The sequence below is a fragment of the Amblyomma americanum genome, chromosome 3 (assembly GCF_052857255.1).
Source record: "Amblyomma americanum isolate KBUSLIRL-KWMA chromosome 3, ASM5285725v1, whole genome shotgun sequence".
In the NCBI taxonomy this organism is placed as follows: domain Eukaryota; kingdom Metazoa; phylum Arthropoda; class Arachnida; order Ixodida; family Ixodidae; genus Amblyomma; species Amblyomma americanum.
Window position 1 is genome coordinate 226,463,943 of NC_135499.1, and position 19,135 is coordinate 226,483,077.

At 42.6% G+C, this 19,135-nt stretch overlaps 2 protein-coding genes across 5 annotated transcripts in view; one reads left to right on the forward strand and one right to left on the reverse strand.

Moving 5' to 3' along the window:
• The window catches only part of LOC144126267 (putative ATP-dependent RNA helicase DDX23), a 30,267-nt gene extending 24,516 nt beyond the window's left edge, over window positions 1-5,751 (reverse strand). Inside the window, exons 1-6 of the mRNA XM_077660346.1 lie at window positions 5,636-5,751; window positions 5,203-5,330; window positions 4,922-4,969; window positions 4,505-4,636; window positions 3,263-3,359; window positions 2,441-2,579 (exon numbers count right to left, since the gene is read on the reverse strand). Coding sequence (XP_077516472.1) covers window positions 2,441-2,579; window positions 3,263-3,359; window positions 4,505-4,636; window positions 4,922-4,969; window positions 5,203-5,312 — 526 coding nt within the window. The 5' untranslated portion in view covers window positions 5,313-5,330; window positions 5,636-5,751. The remainder of the gene's footprint in view (window positions 1-2,440; window positions 2,580-3,262; window positions 3,360-4,504; window positions 4,637-4,921; window positions 4,970-5,202; window positions 5,331-5,635) is intronic.
• Window positions 5,752-5,896: 145 nt separating this feature from the next.
• BBS5 (Bardet-Biedl syndrome 5 protein) lies at window positions 5,897-18,946 on the forward strand. 4 transcript variants are annotated; one of them, XM_077660352.1, is made up of 11 exons: window positions 5,897-6,241; window positions 6,335-6,417; window positions 6,471-6,536; window positions 6,601-6,650; window positions 6,710-6,790; window positions 6,873-6,925; window positions 9,606-9,837; window positions 11,975-12,037; window positions 12,724-12,903; window positions 16,037-16,135; window positions 18,698-18,946. In XM_077660352.1, the coding sequence occupies exons 1-11, from the start codon at window positions 6,183-6,185 to the stop codon at window positions 18,830-18,832; spliced, it is 1,101 nt and encodes a 366-aa protein (XP_077516478.1). In that variant the 5' UTR covers window positions 5,897-6,182; the 3' UTR covers window positions 18,833-18,946. The 4 variants fall into 4 exon arrangements, with proteins under 4 accessions (XP_077516478.1, XP_077516479.1, XP_077516480.1 ...); XM_077660353.1 differs by having other exon boundaries at window positions 12,769-12,903; XM_077660354.1 differs by lacking the exon at window positions 16,037-16,135.
• Window positions 18,947-19,135: the final 189 nt, after the last annotated feature.

Below are 19,135 nucleotides of genomic sequence, written 5' to 3' on the forward strand. Positions count from 1 at the left end.
AAAAAAAAAAGCGCGATTTCGCGTTGCGATTGTTCGAGCTGGGCCGTCAGCCATCTTGTTCTTGTTCGCAGCATGTGTGACATGTGGGAAAGCCCACTTGCGGAATTTCTCACGAGGTCAAGCCTAGCGGCATCGGAATGCGAACGGTCCGCGTTATAAATGACTGAGAAGGAAGGGAATAAGACCTCTGTATTGTTTTCCTGGAATTTTTAACTCGATCATCGGCTAATTTGCCCACATATTGTGGTTTTGCCGCGGTCGAATTTATGAAAGTCTGCGCAGTATACGATCGCTGGCGAGTATTCGGGAATTTTTGAATACCAATTTCTCGAATACGAATACGCATTGAATATCAAACATATTCGATTCGTATTCGAAATTTCAAATATTCGCACACCCCTAGTTACTTTCCAAATCTCAAAAGACCACCTCACTTTGTTTTCAGTTTGCCAGCAAGTATCTGCTAAGGCTGCATGCATCCCAGCACATTACATTAAAAGGGTGGCGCGATCACCTTCACTGCTACCAAGAAGATTAATTTATTGCAGGACAAAACACTCTTCTGGTGAGCACCAATTGATCCTGTCCTGTGCCAGCTTCACAGTCCTTATACTAGCACATTTGCCAAGCTCACCGCCCAATCCCATTCCCTACCGCCTTCGATTATGTTTCCCTTCAGTTGATGTCCCCTCTGTTCAACAAGTAAAACAGTAAAGCACAGAGCACTGAGGCAAGCAAAATCTGTCATTTTCCTTTTCATTACTTGTAGCACTTGCCTCAAATTAATTTCAAGCTTTGTTTTTGGGGCTCTAAACTGCTCTTCCTTACATCTATGCTAGGACAGAATGTGATGGTTATGGCAAATCTTTATGTGAGGAATATCAATGAGCTTCTGTTCAACACTAGGAAGTGTCTGCCAAATGCACTCCAACCCAGTAACGTAGCCCCAGTAATTTATCTATAATGATTCTCATCTGTTGCAACAAGTAGACAGATATAAGCCCTCAGTTCCTCACTAACCCCATCAAACCATAGCTCATTTGCCACGGTGCTGAACACTGCCAACTTCATACCAATTTTCAAGCCTGCCATTGGACGTCACCATGGTATTATTCTCTATTACCTCTGGCAGGCAACCAATTCCGATGGCGCACAGAACAAAAAGGTGAGATGCATGATGTCCAATGCAACCTTCCAACGGCAGCACATAGATGTGCGAACGACTGTGCAGCTGTAATGATGGAAAAAAGCCCTCAAGCCATATGAATAATCATAAGAAGTATACATATTCCCCAAATACTAGTCATTATTCGGAGAAGTAGTGTAGACACTGGATGATATTCGCGGAATATGCCCACCGCATGCTGCTACACTTCCAAAGAACAGGCACCACACGGCAGCTGCTGTTCCTTCTTTGCCCCTCGAGAAGAAATAAAGTTTTTTCGACCTTGGGTCTCTCTGTCCTACCATCAGACATTGTGGTCCCTGGTCCAAACTTGCAGTTCAGTACCCCGTTCATTCGGATCTTGCAGGCCAGAAAAAATGTCCGAATTACCCCAGTGTCAAAATATCCAGGCAATAGGCAAAGAAAGAAACAAACAGTAACAAAGTGCCCCGCATCAAAATACATTTATTTCTTGAAAAAAGAAACAAGCAAACAAATCTGGCACCTTGATTGCTTCAGGCAAAAAAATTTGCCTGGCAATTACTATTTTTCAAAGTGCTGGCTGTTGGTTCAACGAAAGTATCATATGTCCTCTAGGACGCTCAGATAATCAATAGCACACCTCCCCCCACCCACACACACATTTACAAGATGTACACCTTGCTTACACGCACATGACGTAATATTAAACCATTACAGGCTCCACAGTAACACGAAAAGCACTGTCAGCCCGGTCTGTGATGCACACGCTACAAAAACAAAGAAGGAAGAGGTGGCACTCAGCCCCAACAACAAAAAAGCAACCTGTCATGCCTTCTAGACTGATGATTGTAATGATGAGTTTGACACCATAACATTTCAGTTGGGCACCAATGCCAGTTGTGCTACAGTGGCCAGCCATCCAAGTTGCTCACTCACTCACCATCATCATCATCACCCCATCTCCATCACGCTGTGGACATGCCAAATTAGGTGCCTGTGTAAATTAACTGAAGCACGGCCAACCAAATTCTTCCAGATTAGAGTTGCCATAGAATAGTACTTACGCTGGGCAGGACTGAATGGGGTGTTTTTTTAATTAACAGGGGTCAAATTAATGAGGTTTTACTGTATGGCATAATGACTCCAGAAAATTACTTGAATATGCAGGTGACAACAGAAGCCTTGGTAGAGTCGATAAAGTAAACACTAATAGCTTCTATATAAATAAGAAATAAAAGCTAGAATAGAGCCCCCATATCTTAAATGCTCAGAAGATTCTGTCGATTGGCTCACCAGCAGCACGTTTTGCTTGCTCGAAGAACTGCTGTCGTTTCTTGCGTTCTTCTTCCATTCGCTGCCGCTGCTCCTGAACTTCCAGCTGACGGCGCTTGAGGGCCTCAGCCGCCCGTTCCTCCTTGGTCAGGAACACTGGCTGCATGCCACAAGACAGAGCCCTCTGGCATGCTATCCACCAAAGCAGTGCAGCCGTTTACAGCACCACAGTGTTTTCCCAATATGCAAGCACACAAGACACCACTTCCAGTGAACCTAAATACAATACCATGAATAATAATGGGATAGCAACAGCACTGCATAACAATATCTCAGACAAAACTAACAACAGCAAGCATGCCAGGCACTGGAGTGTACTTTGAATACTATGCGTGGTACTAGAAAATATGAGCCTCCCAAGAAGTACAGGCCACATAATGTTCACGCCTTCGTGTCCATGCCCCATGCAAGTATGTCTGAGTATTGCAAAAATCAACGAAAAGCAAAATAAATGAGATTTAAGTAGCAAGACCTCTCTGCTCCCTGCTGCATTTACTGCAACATGACAGTAACACAATCTGACAACATGCACAATGGTCCTGCCTATTATTTTACTATAGATAACACGAGGCAGCCGTGACCCAATGACACATTACCGAAAATGCTAGCACTCGACAAGCACCCTTCTCTGTGGCTAAAAGAACAAAGAAGCAAATGCTAATGAGCATCCAAATTGCAACTTGCTGCACAGCTCACTGGGAAAGGCCAGCAGTAGAGAAAGCCTACATCCACTCATAGTGGTCATTGGGTAGGCACTATGAGCGTCTAAAAAGCACTAGGAACCTTGCTTCGAGCATCTTCTTCAGCCTTCTTCTTGGCCATCAGCTCTTCCAGAGACAGTGGTTCCTTTTTCACTGGGTGCTCTTCCTGGTCCTCATCCCTGCAGGTGACCAGAAAAGCATGCTAGAGAGTGTAATAAGGCCTGCTGGCTTACCTCAAAACGTAAACCTTTTCAACAATGGTTAACTTACAGAGCCCAATCCATAGCTTGTAATGCATTACAAGAAACCGTGTCTTGTCGAACAATGTGCGTATTACATAATGCAAAAAGAAAAAGGCACTGCTGGTTACATGTCGCACTCTACTCTTACACTAGGCGTATAATAAGTTATATGTGTAAAACAGTTCCCACCAACATTTTGAACCTCCTTGGTAAGTAATCTCTTGGATATAGTAAGGCCATTAAAACATTAAAAAAAAATACACTAGCACCAAAATCACTATTGCACTTTAGTCACAAATGTCAACACCAATAGCATAGCCAGAAGTTCTTTTCTGGAGGGCAGTTGGATGCATCTGGACAATGGGGGAGTGCGTCAGAAGAGGAGCAAATGCACTAATTTATGTATGGTACTAACATATTCCAGAGAAGACCAGGAGGGAAGGGGGTACGACTCAATCGGCCCCCTTACCAGCTATGCCACTGAGCATTATGGTGACAATGCCAAAGCAAGGTGATGATGATGATGATGAATTTTTTATGGTGCAAGGGCAGCTATGGCCAAAGAGTGCCATGGCATAAGGTAGTTTTCACTGCACAACGTGGGGTCAAAGACCCATGTCCCAGGCATTTCACTCTAAAGAAGCTAGCACCAGGCACGGAAAATCTTGTACCCGTTGTATCACCGGTGGGTGCCCGGCGGCACTGGGGATCAACACCTCCCACATGCGATGCGGATGCTCAAACCACTAGGCCACCGCTGCAATCCAAAGCAAGGTGATGGAGCATACAAGCCTGGTGGTGCATATTTAATATAGGTTACAAAAGTGTTTGCGAAAAACAGTGCCATTTACAAAAGTTAACAGACTGTTTTTGTTGGCAACTTGTCCATAAAAAAGCCTGCCTCGCCTGCTTATTATATTGCAGAATTAAGAAATTACTGCCTTCCAGGTATACACACAAAGTGAACACGGGAGGGCTGAACTAGGGCAGAACTAACTAGGCTGAAACTGCACTTTCCCAGCAGCTCATTGCTACCCATGCAGAAATGTTCATCCAAGATGTACCAATCAACTTGAACTTACTTCTCTTTGCCACCAACATCATTGGCCTTGCCATCCTCATCCCTTGACCGGTCCTTGTCTTTGCGTCTATCCTTGTCACGACCCTTGTCCCTGTCTCGATCCTTCTTCCTCTCTCTGCTACGTGAGCGAGACCTGTGTTGCAGTGTGGGAAAACTCAGTACAAGCAGCAAAAATAAAATAGAGCACCTGCTACAAAATGTTGTGTATTATGTACACGTTTACTAAGCATACTGTGCTCAACCATGCTGGGGATGATGGAAAGCTTGAATCGGTTCTTAGCAACACTTGCACAAATATTAGGATGTCTGTACAAAGAATGCTGCTTGTGAACGTTCTTCCATTCACATTTTTCAAAACAAATTTAACATCCTCTTAAATACCACACACTGTCAGAACGTTCATCACTCTAGCACTCACCTTTTCTCTCGACTCCTTGACCTCTTCCTTCGTTCCTTGCTCCTAGACCTGTAGCAACGTAGTAAAAATGGTAGCGTTAACGCATTGTAAAGCGCATTTCTGCAACAATAGTTTCGCTTCATAAACCTCGCTCGGGAAGGCTAAGAGTAGTTACGAGCATGAAACACGAGGTAAACGTTCAAGACATCATAATCTAGACATGTAAGGGTGAGTAGTTAGCGCCACATGATTCCGGCAAAAAGAAACAACAGTTTGACAAGATGAGTATCGGACTTATTTACCTGTGCCGCTTTTCCCGTCCACGCTCGGGGTCTCGCCCGCGTTCCCCCTTTCTCGGTTCCGCGGCGGTCGGCACTCCTTTTTGCAACCGTGCCTCGTCGTCTGAAGTCATCTTCGCCTCGGCTTTATTCTAAATTTGAAAAAAAAAAAAAAAAAATCCTCAGGAGCAAAAATCACACATCACAGCTCCCGCCGCTTCAAACCGGCAGCGCTGGCACTCACGGAATGTCCTAGTCTGATGACAACAAAAGCTATTCCATGTTACAACAAACTTAAAACTAATTCGCGCTCCATACCGAACTCTCTGTCGGGAAGCCAACGGTACAGTCAAATACACGGTGATCAAGCACGGATATCGCGTCTCAGTGTATCACATGTATACGCATCAGAACAAAAAAGAAGTTATATAAGCAACATTACGTGAGCTCCACTTACATTGCGTGCTTAATTGAGTAAATCTGAGCATAAATTCCCAGCCACGGTATTTGCCGCGTACTCAAGGTCCACCATTCGTTCACGCTTCTCGCTACTTCCGATGTAAACACTACAAGTGGGTAATGATGATAGTGAATTTTTGTCATGTTTATGAATACATAAAGCTCAAATCTGCAAGAAAGCTGAAAGTTAGTTTATTTCGGCTCAACTCGCACAGATAACTAAGTCTTCGAATTTGTGAGCGTATAAAAATTCCAGGGTGTCATGGCTGGTTAGGCCGGGGCCAGAGCGGTCAGGGTCACGAGCACGGCTACAGTGAATTCGCCACCGTGGTGCTGTGCCACAGTTAAAAGGTGTGAGTTTAGGTACAAGGTATTAAAGAGTTTCAGCGCTCAGAGTACTCGACCCTGCACTCGACCGGCGCTGACGCTAGTGCTGCCCAGCGTCCACCCACGAAAACTTTGACGTTGCTTAGCAACGGCTTGGTTTCGTTATGGGCATTAGCTTCGTTTCGCTTTACTAGTCTGGATTATATATCGCCTGCGCTATGTCCGATTCCGAAGGACTCTGGCAAGATCGGGAAATCAGGTTTGACATCTCGAACCAGTGCGTATATTTTTATTTTTTTTCTGCGCTACGAACTTTCTCTAGCCAACGTGCAGTCACAAATTATAGATATAATTAATGCTCGTTCTCCAGGGATCTCCGCTACGGTGCCGGAGAGGATCAAATCGACAGGCTTACTAATGTGGAAGACACCAAAGGGAATAGCGGAGACAGAGGTGAAGATTTACTATTCGTTTTTGGTAGCTTGACTGACATATTCACTTTACAGGAACCTTATATGTCACCAACCTCCGGATTATATGGCAGTCTCATGCCAGGCCGAGAGTGAACTTGTGTAAGTTGGGAACTCGAAGACTCGACAGTTAAATCAAACTAAATTTCCTTTTTTTTTTCTGCAGCAGTAGGATTCAACTGTGTGACAGGGATATCAACGAGAACTGTCAACTCTGTGAGTGGTGATGATTAAACATGCGCTTGCTGGCGCAGTTAACAATATTTTATTTTCAGAAACTATGTGGAATCGCTGAAGCCCTTTACATTATGACCAAGGCTAACAGCAGTCGATATGAATTCATATTTACAAACCTGGTAAGGATGTAATAGTTGATCCGTCCAACTAATGCAGAAACATGGCATTTGTCAATTTACATTTCTCATCTCTCTATGACAGAGCCAGGTCATGGAGCAGCCTCGCCTAATTGCAGCTGTGCTGAACACTTTCAAGTAAGCAGCCATACTGCAGGCAATGCCTGCACTTCACGAATACCAGACCTGAGCATAATTGCTTATATTGACAATTAATTACTCATCAAAAAAAAATTTGGTAAGCTATTCGATTTCCTGACACTGCAAAGCAGCATTTGCAAGGCTGTCACCATCAAAGAGGACGTCATTTCAAGCACGTGCACATTACGTCCCTTACGAACACAAGATCACAAGGATGCATATATGTGGAGCTTAAGCCTCCAAACTTATATATATAAGCAGGCAGCGTTCACTGGGCTTTCATAGCCCCTCTGAACAGTGTAGCCATATATTTACTTGGTAGCAAGGTGATCAGTGAAGCTACTACAAAAATATTATACAACCATAGAAATATATATTATGCAGAACAGGCTAGCCTGTTAAGTTCTGTTCATTGAACACCACTAGTTTTCTGATAGCCAAGAAATTAATTATAGTGCTGTTTTTGTCGCAAACTGCTTATTAACTCACATGCATGTCAGACTAGTAAAGAATCTATGCAGAAAATATAAAAATGTATTACACCAATACATACTTGTATTAGGATTTTCGTTCGGTTTTTATGATGGGCACTGATAGATATATCATGCATGATGGCTGTGACGTATGTCCACAAAATGGCTCCTGAAGCAGGGTTCATATGTCTCTTTTTACCTTCAAGTAGCAAGCAAAACAAGTCCAAGCATATGCCAAATCTACTACAGCTAGGTGCGCATGCAAGGGACAAAACATGTTTTCAGTTGCACACACGCCTAGCTGTAGTAGGTTTTTTTTTTTTTCTGTATATACGCAATGGAACCTCACTCAACTTGTTTGATTCCAACTTTCGGTTCATTCGAATGATACTTCGGTCTCACGGGAGCTACACGTATTTCAATGAGGACAAGCTAATAGTAATTAAAACAAACTACTGTTAGTAACGGTTAATGTTGCAGCTATAGGACCAAGTGTTTGTATGGCTGTGGGGAAACATCGGCTAAGTGGTATATGGAGGTGTGGTGCTAGTGCGCATCAGCCACTGCAGATATTCATGCATTGTGTACGTGCTTAACACTGATGCATCTCCAATGTGGTCAACCAAATTACCCAGTACATTAGCCCCTCGTAATTCCTTTCGGGCTCCCATGAGTAAGAACTCCACAAAATTTGAAAAAAATTTTGGCACCGTTTGAGTAGTGAAATTCTAGTGTATAATGCATTGGAGTAAATGCTTACCAGCTGCATTTTTCAATGTGTTTTTACCCCTGTGCACATCAGCACACATTGAAGAACACAATAAGGAGCCATCGAATGCTATAGCAGGTGCCTTTCTGAACTAAATATTGTGAGACAGTTTTGAGGAGAAGGTCAGGGTTCAATTAGGAAGGCCCACACTGCTCTCATTACTAGACCTTTGCAAGGAAGTCCCGTGTACTTCTGTACAAGCATCACTTTTTTTTTACAGGGGCACTATGAAGAAGTCAGCAGTTACCAGCGAGACTCTCGCTGCAATAACTGAACTCAGTATGAATAAGCAGGAAAAGAATTACTGCAATGCCAGAAAGTTTCATTCCCAAAAGAGCGTGCAAAATTAACTGGGGCTGTCCTTGAATGCACAAACTGTGAATTTTTTTCTTACTAAGATGCATTTCAGGTGCTTAGTTTCAGGTGCTTTTATGGGCATGTCAGTTTCCAGGGCTCCACAGTGCATGAAGCTGTCAAATGTGCAGAAATAAAAATATGCTAACACCTCTTTATCCTTAACTTTCATTTTCAGATTAACATGTTGTTTCAAGCACGAGTTCGTGGAACCTTCGTTAGCAAAATTTCAGAGTGGTACCATTTTCCTAACTTCTACTATGATTTGTAGATGAACAATGCTCATTATAATCATTTTTGCATGCCTTTTCCTTTTATTAACCCTTTTATTTTTATTGTAGCGACTAGACACAACTCTGGTCCCATACAAGTAAACATTTGGGAGCTTTCCAAGGACTTAATTCGTGCTTGAGCATCTTCAGCTTCTAAGCTTTAATATATAGCTAACAAATATAGACTACACACTTACTACCTCAGGGCATTTAACATTAACAGGCTGGCTAAAACGCGCCAGTCAACCGTAACGGGGTCCCTCGTGTGACCAGTTCTTGTTGTGGGAATCCTTACACAGAGCTGCAAAAATGGTTGGTTCTCTTGGTTCCCTTCAGACATCACAAATTAACACTTTATAGTTTTCTGAGCACTGACATAGCTGTTGTGGATTTTTTTTCCCTAAGTTTACAGTGCCAATTTATGGCTCTTTCGTGCCCCAAATTAGGCACCAAGTAGTGCCTATTTTTGGAATCTAAAATGAACTTTTTTAGTGCCTAAAGGTCTCGTCTTTAGTAGTGGGCTTTGTTTCTCTGTCAGTAACAAATGTCAAGAAACAACCAAGATTTATTTCATAATTAAAAACTACTCCTTTTTTACAATTTCTTTTAGCTGCTAGCTTTAGCTAAGTAACCACATATGATGTAGCCATATGTGTGATTATATTTGCTATAATCTACCGCTGAAAACAAACTTATGGCTTATAATATGCTATAACCTACAGATTCTTCTAACCTAGTAACATGCATCAGTCAAATAAGCGCATCAATCGGTGGCCAGTGATGGACGTCAATACATGTGCTCAATGCAGGGCGTACAGTGCCACCAAGCTGTATCGTGACTTGCACCTGCGTGCTGCGCTGCTGAACAATAAGCAGCTGCGGCTTCTGCCAATGGAGCAGCTGTGCAGCCAAGTGAATGGTGTGTGGAACCTATCCAGTGACCAGGGGAACCTGGGCACCCTGCATGTTACCAATGTGCGTGTCGTCTGGCACGCTAACATGAATGAGTCATTCAACATCAGCCTCCCTTACCTGCAGGTGGTGAGTGTATGCCTTTGTTTTTCAGCAGTGTTGTAGGCGTTACCGAAAAAAGGTAACTACATACGTTACTCGCTACGCTAAAAAAAAAGGAACGTGTTACCGCCATACGTTACCTACAAAAAAAGTTAACGCGTTATCATTACCGTTACCGAAAAAAAGTAACGCACGTTACTTTGCCATTACTTCTAGCCATTAATTTTAATTAGTCTTCACCTTAAGAACTCATGATAACAATTTCGTAAAGCTCACATTTCGCACAAAACTTCTAGCCTAAACAAGATTTTACGCGAAATCCTGATTTAACAAGACTACTTTGCACAAATGTGCAGGATCTTGGCAGTGGCCTAAAGTTGCCTGTAGAGTTAACATGTGATGGCTTCTAAATCTGTGGCACATGGTGAAGCCATTTTCTGAATGTGACATTAAACACAAAATGACATTTCATCATCAATTCTAACTTCATAAAAAAAAACATCGCTGAACTCTCAACAAATTGAAGGTAATTCTGAAAAATGTGATGTTCCAAAATGCTCCACATGCTTCCACTCTTTAGAGAGTTGCGTCTGTGTGAGTGGTTTGGGAAGGGCAGGTAGGTGAAGGCAAGCATGTGAATGCGTGCTCGTGCACGCGTTTCGTGGTTTATGGCTATTCTGTTTCTTTTTTGTTTAGTTGGGTGCGTTGTCAAGGGCAGGTGTTTTCTGGCATGCATGCGAGCCGCAACAAGGGTCGTTGAGAGCACCTGCACATTTTGTTTATTTACAACATCACTTTAGGCGCTCTGTGCTTTTTTTTTAAAAAAAAAAGGGGGCAGAGTGGGTAACAATTGGAGCAAAAAGTAACTAGTTACGTGACACCTCACGTTACAGAAAAATGTTAACGTAAGTACGTTACCCGTTACAGTTCCGAAATGGTAACGAGTATGTTATCAAGTTACCGAAAAAAGTAACACGTTACCGGTAACGCTGTTACTTGTAACGCATTACCGCCAACACTTTTTCTGCCATGAACAGAGTCGCAGATTTCTGCTTGATGAAATTTTTCATATGAAACAATAAAAGCTTCCAATCTCAACAATGGTATATCTGGGACATTCTTAACGTAAGGTGCTTTCCATGTACATGGTGTATGCATATATCATGTTGAGACTGTATCAGCACTTCACATGGAAGGTGTGCAACAAGCCTCCTGTGGACATTTCGCCACAATCTGAAGTTATGTGCACTTGATACTTGATACAAGCACGAGTCTTTTAGAACAACATCAGGGTTTCAAGCTGCCACAACTGAATCATATCCCTTTCTGTCCACCATGATTGCTGCAGGCTGTTGTCAGTGCAGTCAAGGGTTGCGGTGTACATATCCCTACTGTCTATGTGAATTGGTTGTTTAAGGCAATCATGCGATGTTTACTGTTGGCCAGTCTCAAATATATACCTCACTTTCGTTTCCACTATTATTTCACTTGCTTGTAACTTAGCTTTCATTTGCGCGGAAAAACTGAGCTAGAACTGTCATGCAGAAAAGCATGTCAGCTACGAGTTGAAGAAATCACGAGCCGTATATCTACCTTTCCGAGTGACTGCATTCCTAGAGGTACTGTGCTCTACATGCCAAGTAGAGCATTGAGAAAGATCAGCATTATATCTAATGCTGCACTCAACATGGTAATGGCTGATGTTGTGTCAGCAGACATGGTGCACAGTGTATGTGAATTTTCATGCTTCAAGAGCTTTTGGTGATAGTACCTAGAACGTTTGTTAATACAATAGTGCTTTTGAATGGTAGTTTTTGACCGCTGTGCAACTTCTTGGTTAATCATGATCCTTATGCATGTATAGTAATTAAATTGGGATTGTAATTAAGCTGCATTAATTATTTAACTATGATACAGGTACTTTCACACATAGAAATAGGAATCCTACATGAGGCAGCACCTGAAAAAGCATGTTACCTGCAGTATTTGAAGCTGATGAAACCACTACAACAGAAATAATGCCTTTTCAGGCACACATGACTTAAGTTTCCGTGATCATGTCGTTTGACTTCTTTTTCTCTTTAACTCTTAGTCTCGGTAGGTAACTGCTATGCCTGTAATGAAAATATTCTAGAAGATATGCTGTATTATGCATACTTTGCAGGCTGCCATCAAAACACGGGAGTCCAAGTTTGGCACAGCACTCGTCATTGAGACAACGGACAGAGTGAGTGCAGTGATGCATAATGTGCCATCTGTTAACGGTGCAAAGGCACGGTGCAAATGAAACAATAGGCTCCTTGTGTTGCTCCCTGAAGCCAGGTATTCTTGCGTGGGCAAGTGGAGACAGTGGGTATGCAAAACTGGCCAGTGATTTGTGTGGGGAAGGCTGGCCACTAATAACCTCAGTGCTTCATGACACCTGCATATTTTTCTTTACATGAATAAAAATTTACAGACAAAAGGAGGAGTGAAAAGCAAACCGCTGCTCGGGAGTAGCAGGAACTGCTCATCTTGTTCATGGTTTATCTCCATATCAAGTGCATGCAGTAAATACATACCAAATTTTTTTGCTAGACATGCACTCTACAATGCAGAGGTGCAAGTTCTGTCAAACAGTCCATACATTACTAGTAGAGATAAGCAAATGTGTGGAGGCTAGTGTTTGAAATGAAAAGAAAAAGTAAATAAATGAATATTTTTAAGCCTTGAAAGAAGCAGGCCTTCTGGTATCATATAAAGATCAATATCTCTAGCTCCAGTTTTTTTTTTTTCCCTATTGGAACATATAGCAAGAGGTGAAAGATAAGAGGTAGCTGCAGGCGAGCCAGCCATCAGCACTGTTAGGCCGCACTAATGTTGCTAGTGACTGCTGGAGGGTGCACAGTGTGCAGCTGTGTCCTTCTGCTGCAGCAGCCAATCAAAGTGCAGACTTACACACAGCTGAGCTCGATGCAGAGTGGTGGCTACGTGCTCGGCTTTAAAGTGGACCCCCTGGAGCGGCTGCAGCACGTCTACAAGGAGCTGTCCAGCTTGCTCAAGGTGCACAAGGCCAAGCCAATTATGGGAGTGGATGTCTTTCTGCAGAAGCAGGTTCGTGTGTAGGTAGACTGCATAGGTGCTACTGGTAGGGCAGTGTTCTAAATTTTTGTAATGCGGGAACATCATAAATTCAAACTTTTTTTCTATTTCATTTTCCTGCTCTAGCATGAGTGTGCTTATTGCAATTACAAAGATGTCTTTGTTGTCTCTTTTAGGTTTCAGCTGTGAAGGGGGTGGCACCCTTCACAGAGGGTGGAAAACGTTGTTGTTATGCTCACTAGCTCTCGCTCTCTCACATCCAACCACAATGCTGCCGAGAAACCCAATTAGCTTTATGAGCACTCATGCATCCAGTGAAAGCATTAGAGGAAACAAGCAATACAGCATCACATGAGGTGAACAGCTTCACAACTGATGGCAGAATTATATGCTGACTCTTTCAAAAAATTTTTTCCGGCTGTGAGCATTATGGTGTGAATACCAAAATCTTTGGTTTTCACTCTGTAATTCCCAGGCAATGAAAATGTTGAATCAATTCATCGGTAGTGGCCCCTACAGTTCAAAAGTGTAAAATGTGCCATATTGACGAAATTGTTAAACTGAATAATAAAAATTAGCAAATCAGGCTGATTTCTCAACAACTAGAAGTGATAAATCATATGTACTTTCTCACGTGTGTACAATAAGTCAATAGCAGAATTCGAAACCATTTGATCACCGCCTGACATAGCAGTATGGCCAGCGAAATTTTAAGTTGTTGAGCCGGATGTGTTAATAGCCGTAGTAGTGATTTCACAGCTTTCCTTCTGTATATGTGAAAACTGACTTCCACTAGGCTTTGGAAATAAGGTGGGAAATGCATTTTCTGTAATACTGCGAGAGTTTATTTTTTTTTGTAAGCATAAACACAAACAGTTATTTATACAGTCTGTATTGCATGTGATATATGCAGAGCATGCTATAAAATTAATCAGGAGGTATGCTTGAAGTGAGCTAAAATTTTGGGGTGTATGCACATTTTAAAGTTGGCGAAAATGGTGATGTTGCTTTGGAAATATATAGCAACATTTTTGTGTTCTATCCCCTTCACAAATTGTTCAAAATCTTCTGGTACACTAATAAGCTAGGCAGGTAGCTGGGCAACACTCATAGAAGAAGCATGTTTCACTGTCTAAATAATTCTTTTCTTACTCCTAAAGATATATGAAAAAAATCATAAGAGAGCTTCGTGGCAACAGGAATCTTGAAATATACTTGGTCATTTCGAGGCTTCCTTTCTCGGCTGCATAAAAAAGTGTGAGGGATCTAAATAACCAGAACATTAAAATAATTCACAACATCAACACCAAATGTTTACCTGTAGTCACCTTGCACCAAAGAATGTGCAGCTACAGTTACCACTAGGGCGCACTCTGCTTTTGGCGACATGCATCCTCTTTCTAGTCACACAGTTTGTAGTATGGGAAAAGCCAGCATTACAACATTTTAGTTTAAGAAACTTCTGCACAAAGTTATTTTTTAAATATATTCTGTAGCTTTTTCATTGGACAATTTTATCTATTTCGAAAGGCTAACCAAGTGATCAGACCATTAATAAAAAAAAATATAAAGGGAATACCAAAGCACAATCAACAAAAAATGGCTGCAACATATAAAGCAAAATAAACCATTGTGTTCGAAGTCTCTACTTTTGTGCAAGTTTTTGCTCTTCTCAATGATATGGTGAGAAATAATGCCACAATATTGAGGAATCTGAATCTTTTAGACCAGACATGTGCTCATGACTGTTTAGTTCACTAGAGCACAATGTAAAAATACTGAGAGGTGCAAGCAAGCAAGCCCACATCTGAGTGTGTCTGTTGTTTCAGTGAATGTTCATAAAACCAGCTAAACTTCCAAGAAAACAAAAAAAAAGTTACAGTGGAGCTGTCGCTGCTTTTGTCTTGTTTAGTTGTAGTCTTGCTTTCATAATCACCACTACCAGTGACATAAGCAAGAACGATGGGTAGCTTTTACAAAAAACTGCCCTTCTTTTTCTGGTCATTGAGTGTGCGACTCCTTTCTTGAATTTTTTTCCTTGGTGGGCAACGTTCTAGCATAGCCTATTTTAACTGAACTTCATTTAACTTCACTACTTTTTTAAACAGTGAAAAAGACGTGGATGCAGAAGGGACACACTGGACACACACAGCGCTGTTTAAAAGAAGTATGAACCACCAACTAGCCCGCACATCTACCCTTGTAACCTTCATTTAACTTCACTTCTGTTTGTTCATGCATTTTTTCTATAATAACTCACTCCCCTGAGTGTAATGAATGAAATGATTGACGCAATTTTGCGTGTTTTGTGTGGTAGTCATGGCCTAATATGCATGTTCCAGTTCATATAATGTCATCCTTCCAAGAGTGTCACTTATTTTTGCATACCTGTTTGTGGCATTAGGAAGGCTATTGTAAATGGCTTGTGAGGACAATGGCAAACTTGAGACAAAGATGTAGCCCAAGGCACAGGAAATGTTGTCACACACCACAAACATTAAAAATATGCACGGGAGATACCACGAGAAGCGCTGCAGAGCCATGCAGACACCATGATTTCACTTCCTGAATGCCCCGCCGCGGTGGCTCAGTGGTTAGGGCGCTCGACTACTGATCCGGAGTTCCCGGGTTCGAACCCAACCGCGGCGGCTGCGTTTTTATGGAGGAAAAACGCTAAGGCGCCACCCGTGTGCTGTGCGATGTCAGTGCACATTAAAGATCCCCAGGTGGTCGAAAGTATTCCGGAGCCCTCCACTACGGACCTATTTGTTCCTCTCTTCTTTCACTCCCTCCTTTATTCCTTCCCTTACAGGCCCGCCCCCCGCCTGGTTCAGGTGTCCAATGATATATGAGACAGATACTGCGCCATTTCCTTTCCACCAAAAACCAATTATTATTATTATTATGCATCATGCTTTTTTTTTCTATTTCTTCAAACTTACGCTTCCTCTGGAACTTTACATGTTGCTGAAGATCACAATTTTCTAATGTTATCCTTCAGGTTAATGGCAGCTAGTATCTGAGAACTGTTCAGTGAACTGCTAACTGCTCTCAATGGTTTAGCGTATGAAGCACATGGATGCGGGGTCACTCTCAGCCTTTGAAAAAACACACTGAGCAAGGCTTCTTTTCATTGAGATCTTAGGTGGTGGATGAAGAGGCCGTGCCCCAAGACACAGGTCCTGAACTACCTGACGAACCTGAAGTGAATAGTGCGGATGGGACACACTACGATGCCTTTGCTGTGAGTCTCTCACAACTGTTATACACTGCCTTTTACATACATCAGCCATAAACTGCCAAACACTTCAGAAATAAAGATTACTGGCAATGTGCATTTCGAGAGCAGTCCAATATGAAAGCACATTTAATAGGAGTGAGACTGATGACTATTAGTGTTCGAGTAGGGCTCGATACATAATGGATGGGATGGACTTATTATTATTAACAAAACAATAGACTGGAAATGCACAGTGCAGAGCATAAGATAAACCAGTGCTTGTGAGGGCCAGCTCCACGCACTGGGCTTAGTCCAGTCATCATGCAGATGAGGCATATAGCTTATAATGTATCAAGTTCTCCTCAAATTAATCCCATGCAGAATTCTGCACAGGTTTCAGAATTCTCCCAAAATAAAATGTCTATTTTACAGAGAGTGCAGTTTTAGAGCTCTCAGTGTGAAGCTGCACTCGAATATTACAAGCTTCATAGTCTTCCGCCACATTTTAAAGGGACACTGAGGACAAACTGAAGTTGGTCATTATCTATAGACTGTCATTTTAATGACAAATTGACCTTTCTCACTCTGTTATACGTCAGTGGTGCAGGCAGGAGCTTATTGGTTTACATTCTTTTTATGGCAGCTCCACCATACTATATGTAAATGGAGGCTCAGTGGTTAGGGCGCTCGGCTACTGATCCGGAGTTCCCAGGTTCGAAACCGACTGCGGCGGCAGCGTTTCAATGGAGGCGAAACGCCTGTGTGCTGTGCGATGTCAGTGCACGTTAAAGATCCCCAGGTGGTCGAAATTATTCCGGAGTCCTCCACTATGGCACCTCTTTCTTCCTTTCTTCTTTCACTCCCTCCTTTATCCCTTCCCTTAGGCTCCCTCGGTTCAGGTGTCAAAGGATATATGAGACAGATACTGCGCCATTTCCTTTCCCCAAAAACCAATTATTATTATTATTATGAGCTGGATAAGGCCAAAAACAAAATAAAGGTGTCACCACCACCGGCCGATTTTGCAAGTAAACTGCGTGCATCAAAACCAAATTTGGTGCGTGGACCGCAGAGGCTACTTCAAAACTCCAGCAGCCAGTCCCGCTCAGTACAGACATCAAGAGCTTGAATTGTGGGGCGGGAAAATTTTTAAATTCAATTTTCTCAGCCATAAATGCGTCTTTAACTGGCAGAACGTCACCATACCCGGAAAAAGCCAGAGAATCAATTTTGGCTGAGGATTAGTGGAGTTGTCCTCATTGTACTATTGCATTCAATATGAGCTACAAAGCAAGAGCTGTGGCAGAAGCTTAGTTCACGGAACAGTGCGAGCTCAATGGTGCTGAAAACATGCATTTAGCCATCGACGTAAAGAACATAGTACACTGAATGGTTTTGCAAGCTGAGTGGTATGTGTGAAGGGCCATTAATTTGCTATAAAGCAAAAACCTCAGCTGGCTCACACCAGACATGCTCCAAGTTATATTGGCCATACCTTTAACAGCATAAGGACAGTACAAAAAAAAAATTGCTGATGGCCTAGCTCTGTTAGGCCAGGATATATGTAGTGAAAGCGCGGAGACTTCTGCATCGGAAGAGTGCATTCACTAGATGCACCTTTATTCATGGTTAAAGCTCGAGCCGTCGTGGCGGAGTGGTAGCGTCTCTGCCTCAAACACCAAAGGCCCTGGTTCAATTCCGAGCCTCGGCACAGGTGTTTTTTTTTTATTCAGTGTGTGTGCGGGGGTTTCAGTGGCTCCCATAGATGCCGCCACCGAATACGTTGGTTAGCGGTTAAGCGCAGGCTCTATTAAGGTGCGTTTATACTCCGCGCTGCACGGCGACGTCACGTCGGCCAAAGCGAGACCCTCTATACTCCAACTGCGCTCCAACTATACTCCAACTCCGACGTGTTCGGCGGCTTCGGTGCACTCTGACCGCATTGGCGGAGACTTGGAGCACGTCTCTATATCGCGCCGAGTGCGCCAGCCGCTGCCGGCCCGGCCAGACCGGTTTGGCTCTGTGGCGAGGCACGCGTTGTGACGTCATGTGCCTCCTCAGAGCACTGCCATGGCGAAATCGTAAGTTCGCAGCCAGTAAAGCTTTCGCTTTAAAATTGCAGCATTATTTTTTACCACATGCTTTTAAATGGGAGAGTGCACTATCCCAAGAGTACACTAACATACTGCATACACCATAGTCTCAAGGGCAAAGTACACTAAGAGAAAGCACCAATTTGCAACAAGCACCAGTTCAGCCACATTTCTTTTTCCCTGTTAAGGCTAACATGTTTGGCAGCAACCAAAATCCCTTAGGCCATATACATTAGAGAAAAACTGGTACTTAAGAATGTAGCTTCCGAGAAAGGCACATTGCCATGAACTTAAAAAGGAACACTCTGTCATTATGCATCTATAAAGTCCCCTTATAACCAAATGCTCAACTAGTCTTGAAATCATCCTGAAAAGCCAAAAGAAAAGACAGTCATGTTCTATAAATAGGACTCATGATCACATTTATTATTCACTCTTCTGGCCAACTTGAGACATTACTAGCAAGGCTCTTCTGTATGACACACTGTTCCAGGCTTACTTGGCAGATGGTACGCATGACCGGGACCGTGAAGTTGTGCTGAGTCCCGAGTTGGGACTTGCTGTGGAGAAATTGCCCGAAGGTTTCACTCTCGCCAGCCTGTGGGAAGTGCTACCACCATCTTCTTGAGCCCGCCAAGCACTTGGTCATCGATAACGTGACCAATTAGCAGCTTTCTGGCTGATCCATTTTCATCACAATTTGCTCTCTGTTGCCAATAAACACAGCACTGAAATTACTGCATTTTTGTGTTGCACACAAAAGCTGGAACTATGTGCTGTCACTTTTCACAATTACTGTCGTTTTGTGAAGCTGTATGAACATAATCAAACCTTAATATAACGAACATTGATATCACAAATTATTGCCTATATCGAACTCTTAATAAATAAACACATGCAATTTCTACTTTATACATCAAAGGCAGTTGGA

Coding starts and splice junctions, on each gene's coding strand:
- BBS5 (XM_077660352.1), top strand. CDS start 6,183: ATGTCCGATTCCGAAGGACTCTGGCAAGATCGGGAAATCAGGTTTGAC. Junction 9,838..11,974: donor GCCTCCCTTACCTGCAGGTG/GTGAGTGTATGC, acceptor CATACTTTGCAG/GCTGCCATCAAAACACGGGA. Junction 12,038..12,723: donor TCATTGAGACAACGGACAGA/GTGAGTGCAGTG, acceptor CTTCTGCTGCAG/CAGCCAATCAAAGTGCAGAC.